Genomic DNA, 16,288 nt, shown 5'->3' on the forward strand with positions numbered 1-16,288 from the left:
TGTTGTGGTTGGTACTGTTGCTCGAACATTTCATCTGTCTTTCGATGTTACATTTCATTCCACTTATTATTGCGTACAACAGTTGTATTTTGCCACGCGCTTAGCCTTGTGAGACAGAATGACAACTTGTGGAAATATGTGTTTCTACTTAGTTAGCCATGTTTATCTTAGTAGCATGCTAACCTGGTCTTTATGAAGGTGGACAGACAAAATTAAAAATCAAATCAAGTTTTATTGTTCACATACACATGGTTAGCAGATGTTAATGCGAGTGTAGCAATGCTTGTGCTTCTAGTTCCGACCATGCAGTAATAACTAACAAGTAAATCGAACAATTTCACAAGAACTACCTTATACACGCAAGTCTAAAGGAATTAATAAGAATATGTAGTTATGTAGCATACCACCCTGCATACCACTGCTGGCTTGCTTCTGAAGCTAAGCAGGGTTGGTCCTGGTCAGTCCCTGGATGGGAGACCAGATGCTGCTGGAAGTGGTGTTGGAGGGCCAGTAAGGAGGCACTATTTCCTCTGGTCTAAAAAAAAAATCCCAATGCCCCAGGACACTGCCATGTGTAGGATGCCTTCTTTTGGATGGGACGTTAAAGGGTGTCCTGACTTTCTGAGGTCATTAAAGAGCCTATGGCACGTATCGTAGGGGGGTTAACCCTGGTGTCCTGGCTAAATTACCAATCTGGCCCTCAAACCGTCACCTAATAATCCCCAGTTTACAATTGGCTCATTCATCTCCCCTGTGACTACTCCCCAGGTCGTTGCTGAGAATGTGTTCTCAGTCAACTTACCTGGTAAAATAACAGAAATGTAAACAAATATATACAGTGGGGGGAACAAGTATGATAACCTACAAAATCAGCAGTGTTTCCTACTTACAACGCATGTAGATGTCTGTAATTTTTATCATAGGTACACTTCAACTGTGAGAGACGGAATCTAAAACCAAAAATCACATTGTATGATTTAAGTAATTTGCATTTTATTGCATGACATAAGTTCTGCTTTTCTGATGTATCAAATACTTAATACACATTGCTCCAGCTCTAATGAGCAAACTGCCTTTGACAGTATGGCGCAATACCTACTTCTTCAGTCACTTTGTGGAGGCACCCAGTCTCAAGGTTTACTGCACTCAGGTAAGTATGAGTTGCGCTCAATACCATATTGCTATCGTCTCCTGTTTCGTTAATATGCTATGGAAGTATGCCTGGTGCTGCTGATTTTCTCCGTAGATAATTCTACCTTGTCCCAAGGAGTTTCTCGCCACTCAAAACTAGTTTCTGAAAGTGTTTTGCTGCTCTCTAGTGTTGGTGCAATAAATGAAAGTAAATGGGGTATTTAAGTAGGCAAGTCAGTTAAGAACAAATGCTTATTTACAATGACGGCCTACCCCAGCCAAACTCTAACTCGGACGATGCTGGGCCAATTGTGCGCCACCCTATGAGACTCCCAATCACAGTCGGTTGTGATACAGCCTGGAATCAAACCAGGGTCTGTAGTGACGCCTCTAGCACAGATGCAGTGCCTTAGACCGCTGTGCCACTCTGGAGCCAGGGACCACTCACTGACATTACTTTTTTGCTAACTGTAATTTGTGATCAAACCCATCATCATTTGTATTGACCATACATCATGTTTCTGCATGGATAGATACTTACATAATGTCCATTATTGACTTATCCAGGAAGTGGAAACCATGGCAATGGAGTGTGACCACATAGATATCCTGGCTCTGTCAGAGGCCTTAGCATCCACATTGCTTCCATTGAGGGGGAGACGGACAGCGTCTGGCCCACCACACCATTCCAGAGGGAACCCAGCCCTCCCTACACCTCCTCTATAAAACAGCCCACTACGACATTCTCTACCCACATCATTGCCATTGAGGGGCCTGATAAAGGACTCCACATATCTCAGGTTTACATGAAGTTTAGTGTTAATAATTTATTAAGAGTTTAAAAAAATATTTGTAAAAGTTTGTAGCATTGTTCTGTAATATCGTGCATTCGGAAAGTATTCAGACCCCTTGACTTTTTCCACTTTGTTACATTGCTTATTCTACAATTGATTCAATAATTTATCTACATACAGTACCCCATAATGACACAGTGAAACAGGTTGACATTTTTGCAAATATATAAAAATAAAATTACCTTATGTAAATAAGTATTCAGACACTTTGCAACGAAACTAATTTAAACTCAGGTGCATCCTGTTTCAATTGATCATCCTTGAGATGTTTCTACAACTTGGAGTTCACCGGTCATAAATTCAATTGATTGGACATGATTTGGAAAGGCACACACCTGTCTATAGAAGGTCCCACATTTGACAGTGCATGGCAGAGAACAAAACCAAGCCACGAGGTCATAGAAATTGTGCGTAGAGCGTCAAAACAGGATTGTGTCGAGGCACAGATCTGGGGAAGGGTACCAAAAAAAATGTCTGCAGCATTGAAGGTCCCCAAGAACACAGTGGCCTCCATCATTCTTAAATAGAAGACGTTTGGAACCACCAAGACTTCCTAGAGCTGGCCGCCCAGCCAAACTGAGCAATCGGGGGAAAAGGGTCTTGGTCAAGGAGGTGACCAGGAACCCGATGGTCACTTTGACAGAGCTCCTGAGTTCCTCTGTGGATGGAGAGAATGGGAGAACCTTCCAGAAGGACAACCATCTCGGCAACCAAATCAAGCCTTTATGGTAGTGGCCAAACAGGTGCCACTGCTCAGTAAAAGGCACGACAGCCCGCTTGGAGTTTGCCGAAAGGCACCTAAAGGACTGACCATGAGAAACAAGATTCTCTGGTCTGATGAAACCAAGATTGAACTCTTTGGCCTGAAAGCCAAGCATCACGTCTGGTGGAAACCTGGCATCATCCCTACCGTGAAGCATGGTGGTGGCAGCAACATGCTGTGGGGATGTTTTTCAGCGGCAGAGACTGGGAGACCAGTCAGGGTTGAGGGAAAGATTAATAGAGCAAAGTACAGAAATCTTTGATGAAAACCTGCTCCAGAGCGCTCAGGGCCTGACCTGGGAGAAGGACAACTACCCTCAGCACACAGCCAAGACAATGCAGGAGTGGCTTCAGGACAAGTGTCTGAATGTCCTTGAGTGGCCCAGACAAAGACCGGACTTTAACACCATCAAATATCTCTGGAGACCTGAAAATAGCTGTGCAGCAACGCTCCTTATCCAAACTGACAGAGCTTGAGGGGATCTGCAGAAAAGAATGCAAGAAACTCCTCAAATACAGGTGTGCCAAGCTTGTAGCATCATACCCCAAAAGACTAGATTCTGTAATCGGTGACAAAGGTGCTTCAACAAAGTACAGAGTAAAGGGTCTGAATACTAATGTTAATGGGATACGTTTTTTTAATACATTTGCAAACATTTCTAAAAACCTGTTTCTGCTTTATCACTGAGGCATTGTCTGTAGATTGACAGGGAAAAAAACCAATTTGATTAATTTTAGAATAAGGCTGTAACGTAACAAAATGTGGAGAAAGTCAAGGGGTCTGAATACGGTTGCGGTTACAAATGCGGTTAACTCCTCTCCACTTTCTTGAATGTTGCAAAAAAATAAAAACAAGACTGATATCTCTTAAAATCATTTTATGTGAAAATGTTACAATAATTGCACTGTATTTCCATTTATGAAAAGACATTCTAATTGAGACTACACATTAACTCGACTGCTGCTTTTTCTTTTGTTTCTGTCTTTTCTTCTGATTGGAGACACTGGTCAAGGCCGTTTCCAAACCATGTAGGGGCATGTTGGGCAGGGAGAGCTTACCCATCTGTGTGGGGTACTTGGTCTTCATCACATTCTTAAATACAGGCTGAGAAATCAGGTGTTTCAGGTGCTTCTTCATGCCCTTCACCATCTTCTGTTGCTGCCTGTCGTCCTCCTCGTCCTTCCTCCCCCCTGAAAAAATAAAAACTCACTTATCTATTGATGGAATGTCTGGATTTCTCATGAGCCAACCTCCCACTCCTAGATAATTAAATGAGTTATGTTCCTAGATAATTAAATGAGTTATGTAGTCTTACCAAGCAAAACATCATCATCAAGATCCACCTCCAGAGCTTCTGCTGCTTGCTTAAACCAAGAGTTGTGCTGCTTCTCTCTGCTGTTGTGGAACTCAATCTTCTCTATCTTCCTGGCCATGTTGACTCGCTCCTGTCAAGGCAGACAAAACATTGTACCATGTCATATTATGAAAGAGAAGTAAATATGTGCAGCTCCTAGCTCAGATTGATCATGTGATATATAGGTGCCTGGTTAGGTGTCTACCTTGATGGCAGCCATGCACTTGCTCTGTATGGGAAACATGGGAACCTCCTCATCCTTTCCCAGAGCTCTGTAAATTTTCTTGAAGTTCATCATGTCATCTGGCCCAACCAAGAGCAAACTGAGCCCCTCTTTGGTGGCTCGTGCTGTCCTACCACTGCGGTGGACATAAGTCTCTGATGTCCTTGGAACCTGAGGCACACACAATAATGTTCTTAATTTAAGGAATAACTGTCAGAGACAAAGCATGACAGGAAGCCACCAAAGGTGTCAAAATGCATACCTGGTAATGAATGACATGTTGAACATTTGGAATGTCCAGCCCTCTTGCAGCCACATCAGTTGTCAGGAGCACACAGCTGTAAACATCAATTTGTACTATAGTCAAAATAGTTTTTGGTAGAGACAAATTTGCTGACCCACTCAAGGCTAATCCAATCCATAACTAAACCGATATGGATAATAACTAGCCTGCAGCATATACATGTAATTTTCCTATGCCTTACCTCTCCCTCTCAGCGAACCTCTCAAGGTTCTTTAGGCGCTGCTTCTGGTGCATGTTGGCATGCAGTGGCAGTGGAGTACGGTCCAGGATGACCAGCAGAGAGTTAAGCCGCTTGATGCAGTCAATACTGTTGGCAAACACCATAGTCCGGCCTGGATACTGGAGCAGGAAGTAGTAAAGGAAGAAATCCTTCTCTTCCTTTTCACAGTGTATCCGTGTCTCAGTCAGGGTCTCGACTGTAGCCTCCTTCCGGGTCAGATCAATGACTTTAGGCTTGGACCTGATCCCAACTTTCTCCATAAGGACCTCCAGCTTGCTTCGCTGGTCCACCTTCTTGCCCTTCTTCTGCAGGACACGGGTGGGCAAGCTGTGGGCCATGGTCAGGGTGGCGGAGAACACAAATGTCTGCCTCTTTGGGTTGAACTGGACAGTGTTCAGCATCTCCAGCAGACTTTCCAGCTCAGCAAAATGGCCTCTTTCCACCATGCGGTCTGCTTCGTCAATGACTAGACACCTATGAAAAAATAAATTAAAATCATGACTGGTGTGAGGAAAAGAAATGTACTTTCCAGGCCAGATATGGACAAACATCTGCATTGAATATGCATTATACCAACTATTTAAACACACTACTGATTACATTGATGCTACCAAAACAAACTGCTTCATCCTGACCTCTTACTGTTTACTTGTATGTGCTGTGTAGGCAATTCACCCTTTAGTTGCCAAGTACGGACTACATGTAATGTCGTAAAACTACACATTTTGTATTTTATATACCTTAGCTGCCTTAGGTTGACCAGATGTGGATGCCTCTCTTTGATCATCTCCCACAGGCGTCCTGGAGTAGCAATGATGATCTCAGGTCTCCGTTTCAGCATCCTGATCTGTTTCTGCTGAGCCATTCCGCCGACCACAATCGCTGTTTTTATATCTGCACACAGGAACACATCAGTTGAATCTATTCATTTAAATAGCTTTGTGAAATCTCATACAAATCAGATTCTTGAAAGCCCACACCTACTTCATGAATAGGGTTATCACATTTTTTATGAATCAGTGGTTTCTCACTGCCTTTCGCACTCACCAGTAAACTTGGCCACAGCATCAATGTGATGTTTCACCTGTACAGCCAGCTCCCTGGTAGGGCACAGAACCAACCCTAACAATGGCTGTTTCTCACTGACTTTCAGAGTATCATCTTCTTCTGCTGTGTTGTCAAAGTCAAACTCCATATTCTCAATGACTTTGACGCACCCCATCTTTTCAGAGTCACTCTCATCCTCGTCCTCCTGATATATTTCTTCATCATCCTCCTCCTCCTCAATTGTTTTTTCGTCACCCTCCTCAATGATTTCTTTGTCATCAGCAGCATTGTCTTCCTCTGCTACATCTTCACTCCCCTGCTCTTGTGGATCTTCCTGCTCTGTGGTTTCCTCAGTGCAGGCCTCTTTAGACACAGCCCTGGTCTTTGGAGCTGGCTCAGTGACCTCGTTGCTGGTGTCCATGGAAATACTTGTCTCTACAGATTCTTCCACAGTCGGCAGGTACAAGCTTTCCACCTGTGTTCCTGGCTCAGTCTGGCCATCAGTCACCCCCTCACATTCATCTACTCCCTTCTTCCACTCCAGGATATGATGGATCATGGGGATGCCGAAAGACAGCGTCTTCCCACTTCCCGTCTCGGCGGCCCCAACAATGTCCATATGGTCTCTGATAGCAGGTGGCAATGCCAGAGCTTGAATGGCCGTGGGTGATCCGAACCCTAGACTGCTCAGTGCCTTCAACACTTGGTCAGGGACAAACAGATCCTTCCACGCTGTCACATCTGAGTTTTGGTCAGAACCAGAGCGCGCCGCATTGGTCCAATTCTTTGCTTTCTTTTTGGAGAGTTTAGACATTTTGCCTTGAGGGGGTAAGTCTGTCTGTGACTCCTGCGCTAGCTGTGACTCTGGGACTGTGTGCTTTTCTACCTTTCTTTTCTTTTTCCTCTTTTTCTTATTTTTGCCATCAGTCATTGTATTGTTTGATTGTGGCTGAGCATCCTCAGGACACGTAACAGCATCTTGGGAGACAGTTTCTTCAGGGCCTTTTTCCTTTTCCTCCTTGACCACAACGTTCTCTGAACCATTTTCAAGGTTTTGGACTTCGTCCCTCACCTCCTCACTTTTCACTTTACTGTCCACAGAAGTGTCATCCTGTGTGGTTGGATCATTTTGTTGGGCTGTTTTCTTTTTATTCTTCTTCCTAGCTGGTTTTTCAGACGTTTCATTTTTGTCACTACCTCCCTCACATACCTCCTCCTGTTTCCCTCCATCCTTATCTCCCTCACTAGCCTTTCTTTTCTTAGCTTTTTTCTTTTCTTTTCTTTCTTCTCTCTTCTTTTTATCTTTTTCTGCTTTAGCTTCTGCTTTAGCTTCTTCCTTGGCAGAGTCTATCAGGCGGTAGTCTGTCAGCTCCTCAAAACAGACTAGTCCCCCCATGCCCTCTTCTGAGAAGAGACTGGGGTCCAGTTCTACTGCTTTCCAGCTGCCCTTCACATGGATCCCCCGTTTGGCTGACTTCGGCCGAGAGAAAGGGCGCATATTTTTCATCTGGCTCCTGTTGGGCTTCATTTTCTATGAATAGATAACAGTTAAAAAGTTAATGATTAAGACTACATTCATGATCAACAGTAAAATGAACAATTCCGTTTATTCCAATTAGATATTTTGATCTTAGTACAGTACAAAGTGCCGGCTAGATTGTTACAAAAAGTGTCCTTATACCAAAGCGTGTAGCTGAAGTAGCTAGCCATTAGCAAACTAGCTAGCTACGATGACAACAAACGCATCAGTTGTAACTAGCAGCTACTGGTAGATAAAACCCCTTCAATTGCTGTATTCTAACTGGTACGTGCTATAGCTGGTGAAAACAAATATAATAAAGGGAAGTATTCACTATATAAGTAACTGAAAGGTGTAACCTAGCTAGCCAGTCTGACAGATAGAACATCAGCATGGTAGCTAGCTATTTTATAGCTGTCCACATGAAACACTCTGCACCACAAATTAATTAATATTCAATACAGTTTCACGAAATGTAGCTGCATAAACAGATTAAAAAATAAATAAACAACCTTTGACTGTTCACAGGAATTTCCTCCGATAAGGATAAATCACACAACTTGATTGGACTCACATATGACACGAGGACGCAGCCATGGCATTTGTAATCACGTGGTTTGAAAAACTTTATTAGTAACCTTTCAGCTTGAGCAGAGAGCAGTGTTGCTGGAATGTGTGTCTGAAGTGTGATGGAGAAGACATCATTGACAATGCAGATCAGACATACTACATATGAAAAGGTTTTCTATAATATAACATTAATTGGACTAACGTTGGTCATATTTGCTTAATTTTTTAGATATGTGATACCGGCCTTTAATTTAAGGACTCAGGCAGGGTTGAAATGTTCAGGTTACGGTCTTTATATTAGGAAGATCACCAAACCAGTTGAATATCTGTTCACCTTTTAATACATACAAACTGAACATATTACATGTACAACACCTCTCCAGACACCAAATACATAGTACTCTTTACAATCAGTTTTTGGTGGGGTCAATCACTCGGCCCATGAACAACAAGCTGTTAGTGGCCTCATGGTAAATAAAAAAGAAGAATGGTCGGTTGACGATGAAGGAAGAGGGTAAGGCATATCCAGTGATGGTGCCTTCTGTGGCAGCGGCTGCAGTGGTGCCTTTCTCATCCACCTCAATCACTGCCTTGTGCAACACCTGCAACCAAATTATCATTGCAATAATATGCTATTTGTTATTTATACACAGTGTGTAATTTAATTATATATTTCTCAATTGATATAGATGGAAATTGGTTAAGGCCTGTTAATTCAACTGACCTCTGACACCTTCAGGCCTGGGTCTTTGCTCAACCTAGTGAGGTTAGCGGTGTCATGGAAGATACTGGATATGCCCAAATCTGGAAGGATGCTGTGCATGGCATAAGATTGCTCCATCTTGAACTTGGGCAGTTGAACTTCCAGTTTCCTGTGAAATAACAGACAACTTTCATAAAACACAAAACACCGCTTACAAAACCAATGGAATTTTGCAATGTTTCATCACAAAATACACTTGACTTTTCTATTTACATTTTTTTCAGGTTTTTGATCCAGCTGAGGAATCTCTTAGTTGTGATCTCGTCATCGATTGTGGTATAATCCAGGCCTTTGTTGGGTAGCAGAATAAGCATTGAAACGCCCTCCCGGTAAGGTAGCTTCAGCACCTTGGCTTTCAGGGGAATGTCATCCATTGTGTAGAACTTATCCTCCATTCTAAACATCATGGGCACCTGGACAATGTTGTAGTTGTCAATAAAGAAGCGTCCATTTTCTGTGTGATTGGGGTTGAAGGGCATTTGCCATTCACCTAAATTCCAAATATGACAAAGCATATTTATTGGGAAGAAAATGTGTTATTGTGGTATTTTAGGGAATGCAATTCAACTTTGAAAATTAAATGTATTAAAACATGGTTCTACCATAATTGTATCCCATCAGTATATCTTTAAATAAGATATACTGATGGGATACAATTATGGTCGACCCAAGTCTAAACTAAACATACTAACCAGTAAAATGTTATGTTTTTTAAATGATATGGTGGAACTGCTTAAATCATTGAATGCATGACATAGCTGCTCACCCTGAAAGAAAATGGTGTTGATGAGCATGAGTTGGGTGAGTGGATCCAAGTTAGAGACCACCTCCTTGACTTTGTTACCAGTCTTTCTCGTTATGTAGTCATTGATCAGGGCAACGCTAGCTTTTCTATCTGCAAAGTCAACATTGGTGATGTCAGCGTTGAAGAATTTCTTGACCTGGTCACTGTAGTCTCTCTCTACCTCAAAAGTTAGGCGGACGAAGAGGGCGGTGCTCTGGTCAAATTTCAATGATCCATCTTGTGTGATGTTCCCTTGGAGGTGTTGGAAGAGTTCTGGAATTATGTCTGGCTGGTTCTCCCGATCTAGGTGGGCCAGGTTGAGCCCCTTCACTATCTGGTCTCGTGTGGGACCCTGCGCTGCCATGGAGAGGGTGGCAAAAGCTGTGGATATGCTCAGGGGTGAGAAAAATATGTTTTTATCATGGTAACCTGCAATCTTTCTGTAGAGATTCATGGCAAAGTCCATGTTCTTGTAGGTCAGGTCTGTAATGTTGGGGCTCCGCTCTTGAGTTTGGTAGACAGGGGTGAAGGTGCAGACATAGGTCAGGAGGAAAAGGAGTCCCACCTTCATCATCATAGTTCTTTGGTGACTTATTTGATCCAACCTGCAATAGTACTATGGGCAAATTGCAAGAGATAGGTTTGGAGTCAATAACTAATGCATTGTATCAGGATTCATACACAAAGAAAACTGAGACAGAAAAAAGTTCAAAGGAGTCATTTCAAAATAAATTTGTTTGCTAATTAGGGGTTTCAAAATCACAACCCCCAAATAAGAGTATCATTTCAACAATTAAAGCAACAATGTATATCTTATCTAATATACTTACATATACTATTACAAATAGTTATATACTGCTCAATAACAGACCTACCTTTCAGCTTGGGCATCAGCAAGATATGTCAAAACCCTCCATTTACTATTTGGGGAGACAAAGTGCAAGTGTGCCTTTAGGGTTATCTATTAACTATGGGCTAGGGTTACTCAAACTGGTCAAGTCTGTTATTTCGGTTTATTTAACAACTAAAGTATCCACTTTCAAAAGTGGAAATGATTAAACAATTTGCCATGGTTATAGATCAATGAAGCAAGATTCCATAGACTTCAGTAGGAGCAAATATAATTGTATTCCTGGAATGAAAAGTTTCAGATAGAGCAAAGGAATGAGCATGATGTAATAACATGGTGTTGTGGAGTATAACAAACATTTGATTGTTTAGTGCCTATTGAAGAATGTCAAGAAGTGAAAATTATGCAATCATAAAAAACATCACAACTGTAGTAAAAATGTTGTTCTCTAATAAATACGAGAACAATTCCAATAATAGATTGATATCAAGGAATTAGCAGAGAAGTCAACTTTGAGCACATCTCAAACTTTACATGGGATATTACTGTACTTCTATTTTAATGGGGGGGGGGGGTCATGTGTAATACATGCTTTGAACTGGCACATCCGAACTGGACAATTCCATGTAAACACAATAATTGTTAGCGAGATTGATCATTTTACTAAAAGTGTTTATCTACACTACTTCAAAAAAACAAATCAGTTTGTGAACCATGGGGTGGCCTGGGTGCTTAATAAAATAGCTGTGGCAAATCAGGTCAGCCCTTTAAAATAACCCACACTACATAATGCTGTTTATATAACATGTTTCTTTTCATGATGCACTAATACAGCTAATAATGAATTCACCTCACTACTGGGTACCAATCATTTATTTGTTTTTGTTAGGGAAATGGTGACCTCTTACAAGACCCAAGTGAAAGAAGACAAGAGACTGATGGTCTTTATCAAACCAATGGTGCCGTGTTGCACTCCCATACTGAAGGCTAGAGGATCATCTTAGGTAATTCCTGGTTTCCTGTCTGTAACACACCTCACCATTGTGCCCATCTACCACACACACCTCGGCACAGTAGGCTCCATTAAGACCCCTCCCAGAGGAAGATAACATGTGTAGGAATAAACCCCCCCCCCCACACAAATTAGACAAAGAAGGCGCTGTGGTAGAAAGGCCATCACTGGCTTCAAATAACTGCATCGTCCCTCTTCTCGGCCTCAGCGTCACTTGTGTTAGATGAGACTAGTGCTTTTTAATTTTTTTTTTTTTTTCTTCTCTACAACCTGTCAGCAAACTAGCCAAGAGAGCCGTGTCAACCTTCTGGCTGGCCATAATGTTCGCTCATGGGAAGAGTTTGAGGGGATGAGGTTTCAACGTGATGAGGGTATCAGCCAAGGCAGGTAGTAGTCAACGTAGCCTTCTGCTGGACCTCCCTCCACCTTACTGTCTGCATTTGGCTTGTGCATCCTCCTCTGTGTCACTCTTCCCGGATTCTGTAAAAGATGAGGGAAGGTAGCATTTGCTCTTTGAGTTTGAGTCTCAACCTATTAGCGCAATTCATAAGGAAGTACTCCAAATATTACTGTATGTACTCATTTCCCCCTTACCTGTGCTTTCTGTAAATTGTTTAGGTGAAGTGGGCTGAGCCAGCTGTTGGGACTGTCTACATGGTAAACAGAGTGGATTTACAGGTTAGTGTAACATAGTCTAGGTCTTTTTTATAACCACACACAGCCATGCACACAGACACAAACAGAATAATATTCCAAAGGTTACAGCACTCACCTGTCAAAGTAGGCTTGTCTCCTCCTTCGCAGTTCCTCGGCTGAGAGTTTCTCACTCTGAGGTGCTCCCCCTGCAATACTCCCTGGTGCCTGGTCTGACGATGTTGTCTAGGCAACAAGCCCCCTTTTCAACATTGACTTATCGCTCATTACTGGCCCGAGGCAGACAAAGACAAAATGACAGATATTAGTGTGGAGATACTTTTTTTAAATCACATTGTCATACATGATGCAAATTGCATAATGACTGTGTTAGCAGTCTGTTCATATATACAGGTCTAAATCAGGAAATGTATCATGAATCTATTTTGTGTGTGATATTCTGGGTGATTTTGTAACTGTTGCTTACCCAATATAGCCTTACCCTGCATGCTGAGCTGTATGGCCCTGCGTAGGTCAGCCTCTTCATCCTCCACCTCCATGTCTTGTGTACTCAGGGCCAGGGCCTTTCTCAGCTCCTCCTCATTCTCTTCCACCACCCCCTCTTCCACGCCAGGGCCTGTCTCCAGCACACTACCCTGCCCTGATGACCTGCTACTCAGAGTGAAAAGAATTGTGGGGGTTAATTCTCTCCCCTTAGCAAATACAAATTACTTGAGATGTTTTAGTTTGAGATGTTACAAAATCTGACAGTATGGGGGAATGGTGGTCATTTGTGATCTGGAGCATACTCTTTCTCTGTAGGCCTACTCTTTCTCTCTTACCCCATGCCACTAGTCGACTGAGCCTCATTCTCTCCAATCAGCTTTGGTCTCTCTTGCTGCTGCACCTTCATGATCCCCAGTATCTGCTCTGCGTCACACCCTGGGAGACTTCCACGGATCACAAATATGGAATACCCTCCAAGAAGACAGGCCTTCTTTGACCAACTAGCAAATCTGAGAAATCAATAGCACAAGAATATAAACAAGGAAAATCACATGTCAGGTTGTTTTACCTTCTTGCTGTAACTGTGCAAGGAAGAGGGCTAGGTATGAGTCTGATATCAGCTCTGCTCCAGTCAATAACGAATTCAGATTAAACCACTGCCATGACAGTTAAATCAGGAGGCTATATCATCTGTCCCAGATGTCTGAAGTGAAATCAATTATAAATGATAAAAGTGTATTTATTTTCATTTTTATCACAACTTATACCTATTGCCCAAGTTTTCATATTGTAAACCAGTGCTCCTTATAGTTGCATATAAATGCCTTTTCATTTCTGAAACATGAGGACATTAATTCAATTGATGTGCCAAGAGGATATAAACCAACCAATAAATTCATAAAATTTCAAGGTAGGAATTTGAAGATTTGTATCACATCCAGTGTGTTTTTACATTGGGTTTATCATAAGCCTCTGGTACTCTCGACTGTTGAAGAGAGTCAGCTCCAAACCGAACACTGATAACACATTGCTGATAACCTGATGGAGAAATCACAGAATAGTGTTATCATGAGATAATCTTGATATGCTGATTTTGAATAATTCCACTTTTTCATCCCTCAATCCCAAATATTATGATTGTGTGTTCATTGGTTGCACTAATTCCATTGTTTGGGGTGTGTTTAGTTCGGCTCAGTGTTTTCTATGTTGAGTGACAGTTTCTACTGAACTACACGTTTCCCCAAAACACAGTTCTTCAAAATCCTTGTGGTACATTTGCTCCAATTTGATGGGTGTGGCTTGATCAATATATATATATTTTATAAATTTGACCATATTTTACGAGGCAAGTCAGTTAAGAACAAATTGTTATTTACAATGATGGCCAAACCCGAACGATTTTTGAGCCAATTGTGTGCCGCAATATGGGCCTCCCAATCACAGCCAGATCAGATGTGATTCAGACTGGATTAGAACCAGGGACTGCAGTGTCACCTCAGGCACTGAGATGCAGTGCCTTAGACTGCTGCACCACTTGGGAGCCCAATATGGGTGTGAGATCCTTTTAAATTACAAAACCTGTGCAGAACACCATGCACAATCTTCCTCTGGGCCACCATAATCACACCTTTCTTCAACTGGTCATTCAGTACAGTACCGTTTCCGTTGAATTAAACGTTGAACACCACCCCCCTGGTTCAAGCATTCATCATGTAACCCCGGAGGCACTGCATGCAGAATTTTAAAATTTAACTAGGCAAGCCAGTTAAGAACAAATTCATATTTACAATGACGGCCTACCCTGGCCAAACCCGGACGACGCTGGGTCAATTGTGCGCTACCCTATGGGACTCCCAATCACAGCCGGATGTGATACAGCCTGGATATGATACAGCCTGGAAACGTTTGTGACTTTCTTTTTATATAATGTTACCATGAGGATCAGGATACATTCATTATCAGATAAATTGTTCATATATTTCAACTTATAATGCATCATAGTTGGCTTTGTTACTTACTTGTATAGAAAAGAAACCACTGTGATCCATGTTACCAGATGGTTGCTGCAAACACATACAAATAAAGAGCATTAGCTCACATTCTAAAAGCCACTAATAAACTGCTGTATGTATCATAAGTCCAAGAACCCTCCTTCACCTGTAAAAATGTTATGTACTCCTCACTACCTATACCACCCTCGGCCATCCTTATCCTTTCCTCCTCATCCAGTTGATGGACAATGGACGATAGGTCAACGGGGGTAAAATACTCGCCTTGCAGAAGGATGTTAAGGCAATGCTGAGCACACAGGGAGCCCTCTTGCTGTAAATAGGAATGAATGCATAAACCAAACCTGTACCAGGAACTGCAAGGAAATTAGTCAACAGCAGCTACTTAGCTGGCTAGTTAACGTACAACGTACAAATAATTCGCACATTATTACCAGTTCAAAGTAGATAACGTTATATAGATAGGTTACACGATCTTCACATTTGACGAAATATGTTAACTAGCTAGCCAGGTCTAGGAAAAGTTGAGACAAGTTGGAAACTGGGACAAAGATAACTTATCAGCTAGCTAGGTTAGCTATCAATAGCAAGCTGGGTGACGTTAGTAATATGGCAAATCCCTCCAGCTACTTCAGATGTACATTTGTGCAATTTAGCTAGCAAGCTACTTTAAAACGAGCGGAATGCACAGTGTGAACTTAAAAATAGGAAGAAAACAAACAAGCTTACTTTTTTATGAAAGATGGACTCCATGTTTAAATTTACTGCGAAACACCATACTCTGACCTTCGAGCATGCTGGGTTTAGGACGGAACAGCCAATCAGCTCGCAGTATTCGTTACACACGCTAGATCGATTTTTGTGATATATTTTTGTGAATATATAACAAGACACGTCTTAGTGTAAAATCAGATGAATTCATAACACCTGTGTATTATATATAGTTAGCATTTATTTTAATACAACAGTTTGAGGCGAGGTCAGAGATATTGGAGAAAGGCAATGACTGTTAAAACATAAGGCCCCATTCAGCAGACTGTCTTTCAATCGCGTTCACTTTGTCATGCTGCGTCACGAAATCCCGTCTCAAAGTCAGGCTATTAGTCAATAAACCTGCCGATTTTCTTCGAAATTATTTCATGTCACGATTCTAATGCTTTACGATATTACAGCGAACACGTTAATTATCTCGGGAAATATTTGTAATGTTGTACTTCTTGTTCATTAAATGAATGTTAAGGTTCGGTTTTTGAGCGAGCACCCAATTTATTTCCATTTACTCCTTGGAGGAGAGATCTCCTTGTCCCAGAATCGCCCAAAATGGACAACGCGACCCACTGACGGCGTATGGGCATTTCATATCTCCTCAAAAGTATTTATGTCTTGGTCGAGAACCGTCGCAAAAAGAACGCCAGAACGTCCCACCGGCAACAACAGTTTTACCGAATATGTCAGTAGGCGAACAAATAAAATAAAACTCAGTAAGGTATGGTATAGTTATGTGCTAAATGTAATTTGTATAGATTACACGCGTATTTAATTGACTCGTTCAATTTTATAATTTACCGAAGATATGGTTTCACTTGATATTTCAAATGTGTTTTACTTGGTGGACGCTCTACGCACCCCTCGCTAGCTAACTGCTGCAACATTTGCTAGTTAATAACTAACGTAAACTCGTACATCGCCTTGGTCCTTACAATTGCCCTTATTTTAGTGCCCCAAAAACGTAATACTTCCAGATC

The 16,288-nt window shown here is 41.8% G+C and overlaps 3 protein-coding genes and 1 pseudogene across 30 annotated transcripts in view; 1 reads left to right on the plus strand and 3 right to left on the minus strand.

The window, feature by feature from the left end:
- Nucleotides 1-212: 212 nt before the first annotated feature.
- On the minus strand, nucleotides 213-8,165 carry ddx24 (DEAD (Asp-Glu-Ala-Asp) box helicase 24). 2 transcript variants are annotated; one of them, XM_064953727.1, is made up of 8 exons: nucleotides 7,990-8,165; nucleotides 5,897-7,427; nucleotides 5,590-5,743; nucleotides 4,811-5,323; nucleotides 4,588-4,663; nucleotides 4,308-4,496; nucleotides 4,064-4,193; nucleotides 213-3,938 (listed from the first exon to the last, which is right to left on the minus strand). In XM_064953727.1, exons 2-8 carry the CDS (start codon nucleotides 7,422-7,424, stop codon nucleotides 3,697-3,699), a joined length of 2,832 nt encoding a protein of 943 aa, XP_064809799.1. In that variant the 5' UTR covers nucleotides 7,425-7,427; nucleotides 7,990-8,165; the 3' UTR covers nucleotides 213-3,696. The 2 variants fall into 2 exon arrangements, with proteins under 2 accessions (XP_064809799.1, XP_064809798.1); XM_064953726.1 differs by having other exon boundaries at nucleotides 7,928-8,165.
- A 143-nt stretch (nucleotides 8,166-8,308) lies between these two features.
- Nucleotides 8,309-10,511, minus strand: LOC135525828 (protein Z-dependent protease inhibitor-like). Its single transcript, XM_064953728.1, has 5 exons — nucleotides 10,408-10,511; nucleotides 9,515-10,148; nucleotides 8,962-9,238; nucleotides 8,710-8,857; nucleotides 8,309-8,587 (listed from the first exon to the last, which is right to left on the minus strand). The coding sequence occupies exons 2-5, from the start codon at nucleotides 10,107-10,109 to the stop codon at nucleotides 8,396-8,398; spliced, it is 1,212 nt and encodes a 403-aa protein (XP_064809800.1). The 5' UTR covers nucleotides 10,110-10,148; nucleotides 10,408-10,511; the 3' UTR covers nucleotides 8,309-8,395.
- Nucleotides 9,805-16,288, plus strand: part of LOC135525829 (uncharacterized) — a 35,040-nt gene continuing 28,556 nt past the window's right edge. For 22 of the 27 annotated variants that reach the window (XM_064953729.1, XM_064953736.1, XM_064953740.1 and 19 more), the window contains exons 1-3: nucleotides 9,805-9,931; nucleotides 11,272-11,386; nucleotides 12,013-12,072. Coding sequence is in view for 3 of the 27 variants with exons in the window: in XM_064953756.1 (XP_064809828.1) it covers nucleotides 12,049-12,072 (24 nt within the window). In the remaining 24 variants the exon portion in view is untranslated. Of the gene's footprint in view, nucleotides 9,932-11,271; nucleotides 11,387-11,771; nucleotides 11,894-12,012; nucleotides 12,073-16,288 lie in introns of those variants that run through there. The other 5 variants (XM_064953741.1, XM_064953742.1, XM_064953757.1 and 2 more) reach the window with 3 other exon arrangements.
- On the minus strand, nucleotides 11,815-15,418 carry LOC135525833 (ataxin-3-like; annotated as a pseudogene).

The sequence above is a fragment of the Oncorhynchus masou genome, chromosome 32 (assembly GCF_036934945.1).
Source record: "Oncorhynchus masou masou isolate Uvic2021 chromosome 32, UVic_Omas_1.1, whole genome shotgun sequence".
NCBI lineage: Eukaryota > Metazoa > Chordata > Actinopteri > Salmoniformes > Salmonidae > Oncorhynchus > Oncorhynchus masou.

What these genes read in the sequence shown, in the direction of transcription:
- ddx24 (XM_064953727.1), bottom strand. Translation starts at nt 7,424, where the DNA reads ATGAAGCCCAACAGGAGCCAGATGAAAAATATGCGCCCTTTCTCTCGG. An exon ending in GTCAACCTAAGGCAGCTAAG is followed by an intron (nt 5,324 to 5,589) that starts GTATATAAAATA and finishes ATTTTTTCATAG; the next exon opens with GTGTCTAGTCATTGACGAAG. An exon ending in AGGTTCGCTGAGAGGGAGAG is followed by an intron (nt 4,664 to 4,810) that starts GTAAGGCATAGG and finishes TGATGTTTACAG; the next exon opens with CTGTGTGCTCCTGACAACTG.
- LOC135525828 (XM_064953728.1), bottom strand. Translation starts at nt 10,109, where the DNA reads ATGATGATGAAGGTGGGACTCCTTTTCCTCCTGACCTATGTCTGCACC. An exon ending in CAACACCATTTTCTTTCAGG is followed by an intron (nt 9,239 to 9,514) that starts GTGAGCAGCTAT and finishes TTTGGAATTTAG; the next exon opens with GTGAATGGCAAATGCCCTTC. An exon ending in ATCAAAAACCTGAAAAAAAT is followed by an intron (nt 8,858 to 8,961) that starts GTAAATAGAAAA and finishes GTTATTTCACAG; the next exon opens with GAAACTGGAAGTTCAACTGC.